Raw genomic sequence first — 6,674 nt, 5'->3', positions numbered from 1 at the left:
CATCAGTTGTTGATGTTTCATAGAAAACCCAACAGCAAAGTTATTAGCTCTTCAGTGACACTTGGCAGCAATAATGTGAAAAGACGATGTTACCCTTCATCTTCAAGCATTCTGGGGGAGGTTTATTTCAAGTTGAAGGGTAAATTGAAGCAAGTTCTCCGGTGGAAAAGGAGCAATGCTACTCCAAACTTTACCTATGATCTTCATAGCTATTGGCTCAACTTTGATGATGGTCCTCCTTCAATTCATCATGTCCCATCTAAAGTTTGTTGATCCTTTTTTTGTTTTCTTGAGTGATTATTATTATGATGATGAATAATAGTTGATTTACATTTTGTTGTTATTCCATAGTCATGTGGTGGAAACATACTTTGTTAAATTGCTTAATTGTAAATTGATTTAAACTAAATAATGTTTGTTCAAAAACATTTTCTTTTCTTCTGCTTTGAACCAAGGCATATATATTTTGATTAGTTCTTTGATCATCATGTTTGAACCTCAATTAACTTTTGGAATAGTTTCAAATTGTGGACGGTAGCATCTGCATTATTAGGCCGCAATTGACGTAGCTTATTTTCTTTAATTAGGAGGAAATTAGAAGTGCACACATATTTTCTTATTATATGATCTATCATCTTGAATTCTTGATGCTGGTAATTATCTCCTTCCAACTGAAACACATCCACGTACTACATTTGATGATAGGTATCTTTTTATATATTGCAATTGATTTATTTTATCTCAAAATTAGTCAAATTTTATCTCAAAATTGCTTTTGTAATGGTTTCTTCATATCTTTATATTTATGCGTTAATTAAGATAACTACTAAACAGACCCTAAATAAAAGCTTAATAGACACAATATTTCATCATTCTTTCATGTATTTTAGGCATAGATGTGGAAATTAAATTTGTAAATGCAATGCAAACATTATCCCAAGATCAGGCAATTGTTTGTATACAAATTAAAATAAAGGGGAAAAAAGGGGAAGAAAAAGGGTCCCCTAGCTGCCCAATATATATTATATTCTTCTCTTGCTTTATTCCCTTGGTTGGATTACTTGCTATCTTTTTTTTTTAGTTTTTTTTTTCCCAACAACTTCATTTTAGGTGCAACTGTTGTTGCTTTAATGTGTTAATTTCAAGGAACCAATCAACCAACTGTTTAAAGGGTTCTATATTAGTTTAAGATTTGATTGAAAACGTATATGAATGCAACATTTTTCTTTGAAATAGAAATAAAATCGAATCATAATTAAGTAGTACCTAATTGGTTACATGTAGGAAAACTTATCCTCCTTATCCAATAACAACACTTATATTAATGCCTAAAAGAGGAATGCTTGGGACTTTCAGAATTTATTGCATGTTTTTAGTTATTAGGTAATTATTAATGTTTAAAAATACGAGATAAAGTATGTTATTAAATTATTAGGCTAAAAAAATTAAATTAAAAAAATTGAATTGATAATTAAATAATAATAAAAAATAATAAATTTTGATAGTTTTCTAATGGTTCTCTACATGAAATATTACTTAAACTAATAGAAGTTTAATTTTAAGTGTTTCCATCAATATATTTAAGGCAACAACAAACCTTTGCCATAAAATTATTTATGTAAAGTGTGTAACATTGGAATAATAGTATGATCACAGTTTAACTAATTATTATCATATATCAAATAATAAGTAGTTGTTATTATAATATGTATTGTTTGATAAAGAAATAATTTTCTTTTATTAAATATTGAGATTTATTTGTTATTATAATATGAACTATAATATTATTAAGAGATAATTTTTTTATAATTTAGTTTAAATTATTTTTAATCATATAATTATTAAAAATTATATTAATAATTTCAAAAAGTCAATATATAGATACAGAGAGAGTGATGACTGTTTAAATGATTTATAATAAAAATTCTTAATTTACTATTATTGATTTTGTTGTTGTTATTATTATTATTATTTTATTTTATTTTTGATAATTTTGACAGGATGTATCTAATCAAGTTTATGTTACCATTTTAATTTGAGGAGTAAATATAAAGAGTAGACTTAACCCAATATTTAATCAATACTTTTATTGAATTGATGTATAATAAAAATTACAATTATTAATTTACATTTGAAGACTTTGTATAATAAATGACGTAATAAGGATAACTTGAGAATAATAAGAAACCAAAATAAAGGAAATAATTGAAATTGATAGTAAAACAAAGGTGTTTGTTATGGTACGATGATAAATTTATACTACCGATACGTTTAAAATATAGATAAATAACAATAAAACATGTGGAATTTATTTTTCACGTCAGCATTTAATTTTTTCTTTTCTAAATATATAGTATATCATCCCTTTTACTAAAACACCCTTTTAATTAAATAAAAATAAAAAACATTTATTTATTTAATTTTATAAAAAGACTTAAACATCCTTCCTTTATTTGATTAGACAAAAATATCCTTTTAAATTAATCAAATTTTAGAATTCAATTAATCCTAATTTTATAGTTTCAAATAATTGAAACAACAAAACAAAAAAACATTAAAAAAATAAAAAATCAAAATTGTTCTTCATCTGTGTTAAACATATTAAAAAAACAAAAAACCAAAATTGTTCTTCATCTGGGTTCAGAAACCTTCTCGTTCACGCCTCTGAAGGTTTCAGCCTTCTTCATCTTCTTCTCTCCTCTTCTTATCCTCTCTCTCTGTCTCTCTCTGCTCCTCGATCTCTCTCATCTGTCTTTGCGTCGCACGCAAGACGCCATCGTTTTGCTGGGATGCCCTAGCCAATTACCCAACCCAGCAACCTTAGCTCCACACAACGGCTAAACGCGAACCCATCCCTCCCATCACCCTCGAGCTCCTCCTTCCTCTCTCCGTCATCGATCTCACTCCCTCATCTCCGTCCATCTCCCGTCACCGTCGCCGAAAGGAGCTTCGAAGCCACCGTCGTTATCGTGCAGCTCTGTTCCACCATCGTGCAGCTACTGTTTCAGCTTTGAAAGCACCGCCACGCAGCTCGGTTCCATCGTCGTCGGGCTCGCCTCCTTTTTCCGTCGCGCAGCTCTGTTCCATCATCGCCGGCGCTATCTCTGTTCCACCTGTCATCCCTTCAGTCATTCCCTTGTCCCCCTCTTGCTCAGGATCTGCTCTGCTCTGTTCTAGGGCTTCTAACTTCTAGGTAATTTTTTATAACAATTATTAAATAATTATTGTTAGTTAATTTGTGAACTTGTTATGGGTTGAATAAGTATTAATTAATCTGTGAATCTTATTGTTTTTACTGTGAATTACTCCATTGTTAATTATTCTGATAATTTATCGAAGAAGGCTATGTTTGATGAGGATGAGGAAGATAAATACAAGGAAAGAAATCCGGAAAATAGTTTGAAGAGAAAAGAGAGTGGTGGTGGAGGAAAGTCAACCTTGGAAGAATTGATAAGGGAAGAGGAGAAGAAAAAGGAGAAAATAAACAGGAAAGACTATTGGTTGCGTGAGGGAATCATTGTTAAGGTTATGGGCAAGGCCTTGGCAGAGAAGGGGTACTATAAGCAAAAGGGTGTGGTGGAATGATACCTTGGAAACTTCATGTCACCGAAAAACTCTTTCACAGTGGGTTAGCTCATAAAGTATGCTCTTCATTCATATAGTACTACCTTTAATATTTCGCTCGGCTATGGCATTTTCTACTACTATTATTTTTATTTTGGTTTTTTTATTTGATGAGTATGATATATAATATTAATAACTCAACAATAAAGTTCTAATTCTTGATTTTGTGAGAGATGTGGTATGTGTGTGTAAGTAAACATAATTATTCCAATTTTACTCTTTCTCTACTAAACTGTATTCTTGATGACAAAACAAGAGAGAAGAAAAAAGCTTGTCTTAGTTCTGTGACTATCAAAGTAGATTATAACCAATTCTATAGTTGCTTTTGTATTTAGGCCTTACCCCCTGCTGCGTGGCAACTTGACCAAGTATTGACCAATCAATACATTTTTTTTTAATTTTAATGTTTTCTGTGACTTCAACTCTTAAGCTTTATAATATTGTAAGTATTGAGTTGTTAACTTGTCTATTATTTTATATTTGGTTTCTTGCAGGCTATAAATCCTCTGGAGCTATCCATGGATGCTCTAAAGGAAATCCAGTCACGATTTTATGAAGACTTTCCACCACATCCACAGGAACAGATCTATGGGTTTGCCACCGCATCAACCATGAAACCAACCCAATGGAGCTGTAAGTTTATGGGCTCAAATTATTACTTTAGTACTTCTTTTTAATATAAGATCTTCAATATTCATGATTATATTTTCTACTGTAGATCCTGGAGGTGGAATCAACCAAATTCCAGGGGAATGTACTATTTCAGGAGATGTCAGGTTTATGCTCTAGGAAATTACAATCAATCTAGATTTTTCTTTTAGGAATGGTTTTGATATGGCATTAGTGATGTTTTTATTTTGTGTGTTGCAGGTTAACCCCATTTTACAAGTAAGCAACATCTTATAATATGGCCAAAGTTGTCCTCTTTTTGGAACTTTGGATCCAATTTTTTATTCTTCGTTTACTAGTATATTTCATTTGCAAAATAATTCCGTAAAGGTAGAAGAAAACATGTGAGAATCAGAGATTTCAATGATTTTTCAAGCATATCCTGTGGTCTAATACTTTGTTCAGTGTGAAGGATGTAGTGAAGGATGTAGTGACAAAGCTGCAAGAATATGTGGACAACATTAATCTCAACATACATAAGCTAGAAACACGGGGTCCTGTTTCAAAATATGTCTTGCCTGATGATGACTTAAGGGGAAGGTTTGACTTATTTATCCTCCACTACATATAGCTATTAAGGTTTGGATCCCTTGATTTTTAATTTTCACGTATGTGTAGCTATTAAGGCTTCCTTTGTATTCTTCTACAGCCTTACTCTAACTTTTGATGAGGCAAATTCTAGAGTAGCTTTTGATCTTAATTTCAGAGGCTACCATGTTTTGTGCAAAGCAACTGAAGAAGTAATTGGGCATGTGAAGCCTTACTCAATTACTGGAAGTTTGCCACTAATTCGGGAGCTACAGGTGACAATACATTCTTGTTGCTCGGCAAAAATTAAAAATCTTTTCTAGTTGTAGGCAATTAGCACTCAGATCCCTTACTTGAACTCTTATTTTTTCTACCGCAGGATGAAGGTTTTGATGTCCAAACTGATGGATATGGTATGGCCTTCCTAAGAACAAATTTATACACGTTGAATCTTGATGTAGATAAGAAATAAGTTACTCACTTGCATTTCATGTTACTATTACGTCTAATGGATACATACCATGCCCAGAATGAGTATTGCCTTTATACGGATATGTCTCAAGGGTATCGAGTTTTTGCAAGCATCATCGCTCAGTTAGAGGAAGATTGAGACTACTAGTTAAACTTCATTCTAGCATTCCACGGCCTATGAATATGTCATTGCTGCTAAAGCTGAAGGAAGACCTTAAGTGACTCTGTATTTATTGTATGTATGAATTAGAAGTTTGGTGGTATTGATTTCTACACTAGTCTTACGAAAATAGTTGACTTAGTACATTATTATCTAAGTTATATGTTGTTTTATACTATTACTAATATGTATTTTCTTTTCCTTTTTGGGTGATATATAATGCTCCATGTGAGAAAATGTTTAATTAAAATTTTCAGTTTTATCTACCCAAAATAAATTCCTTTTCTTTATGAAGAATCTTATGTAACATTGTTTAGATGCTTATCTATTTACCTACTTTCTTTTGTGTTTACAGCTTGACTTTAACCAGCACCTAACTTGTATGTCTTTTTTTGTCTCTCATTTAGCCCGGTCAACATTGGGGTAAAGCCGTAAAGGATATATACTACCCCACTACGTCACATGTTGAATTATTCACCCCATGATAGCTAGTGGTTCAAATAAAACGTTCGAAGGATAATTTAAATAGAACAGTAAATGTGCTATTTGTTTCACCAAACATTTTCTCCCATTTTATTGGAAAACATTCATAACTGGAAAATTTTGTAATCAGAACTTGCTTATTCTGTATGTAAGAGATCTCAACTAACATAAGTATACAACTTTCCTTTACAAGATTAACAACTCTAATACATATACAATTTTTCATCAAGCTGTGTCAGCCATGGATGGTATTTCAAAATCTACTTGGAATATCTTTCTTCTGATTTGAGCTGTTGGATTCTTTGCCGTAGTCTACGCCGGTGGTCATGAATTTTCCAAAGACCATGTCCCAATATAACCATTGAGTATATGCCATGTGTGATAATGGGAGCTAGAATGTTATTTGTCTGTCACATAACCATTGCCAATTAGTTTATCATTGACAATCTTACACAAAACAGAAAAATATTTTCAAAAGATTATATAAAATGTAAAGCTAAGAAGATTACTTGAATCCATTCAAAACCCAAGTAGAGGGCAAGAAGTCCTTCAAGAAGAGGGGAATATATCTTTTTCATTTGGCGCTTCTCATACCATGCTGCATACCGAAAGGAGATAGTGCAATCAGACTCATGAATCAGATATAATAAGAAAAAATTGCTTAATCAATGACTAGTAGATATTATATCATAGAGAAAATTTATAAGTTTATGACTTTATTCCACCACTTTCTGAACCA

At 31.7% G+C, this 6,674-nt stretch overlaps 1 protein-coding gene across 1 annotated transcript; it reads left to right on the top strand.

The window, feature by feature from the left end:
• Window positions 1-3,345: 3,345 nt before the first annotated feature.
• LOC130962671 (acetylornithine deacetylase-like) lies at window positions 3,346-5,497 on the top strand. Its single transcript, XM_057888851.1, has 9 exons — window positions 3,346-3,505; window positions 3,571-3,641; window positions 4,119-4,257; window positions 4,343-4,400; window positions 4,495-4,512; window positions 4,699-4,833; window positions 4,943-5,096; window positions 5,201-5,234; window positions 5,325-5,497. Exons 1-9 carry the CDS (start codon window positions 3,346-3,348, stop codon window positions 5,429-5,431), a joined length of 876 nt encoding a protein of 291 aa, XP_057744834.1. The 3' UTR covers window positions 5,432-5,497.
• The last annotated feature ends 1,177 nt before the right edge of the window (window positions 5,498-6,674 follow it).

The sequence above is a fragment of the Arachis stenosperma genome, chromosome 2 (assembly GCF_014773155.1).
Source record: "Arachis stenosperma cultivar V10309 chromosome 2, arast.V10309.gnm1.PFL2, whole genome shotgun sequence".
NCBI classification, from domain to species: Eukaryota; Viridiplantae; Streptophyta; class Magnoliopsida; order Fabales; family Fabaceae; genus Arachis; species Arachis stenosperma.
This window is presented reverse-complemented; position numbering and strand designations above follow the sequence as displayed.

Coding starts and splice junctions, on each gene's coding strand:
- LOC130962671 (XM_057888851.1), top strand. CDS start 3,346: ATGTTTGATGAGGATGAGGAAGATAAATACAAGGAAAGAAATCCGGAA. Junction 4,258..4,342: donor GAAACCAACCCAATGGAGCT/GTAAGTTTATGG, acceptor TTTCTACTGTAG/ATCCTGGAGGTGGAATCAAC. Junction 5,235..5,324: donor TGTCCAAACTGATGGATATG/GTATGGCCTTCC, acceptor TGTTACTATTAC/GTCTAATGGATACATACCAT.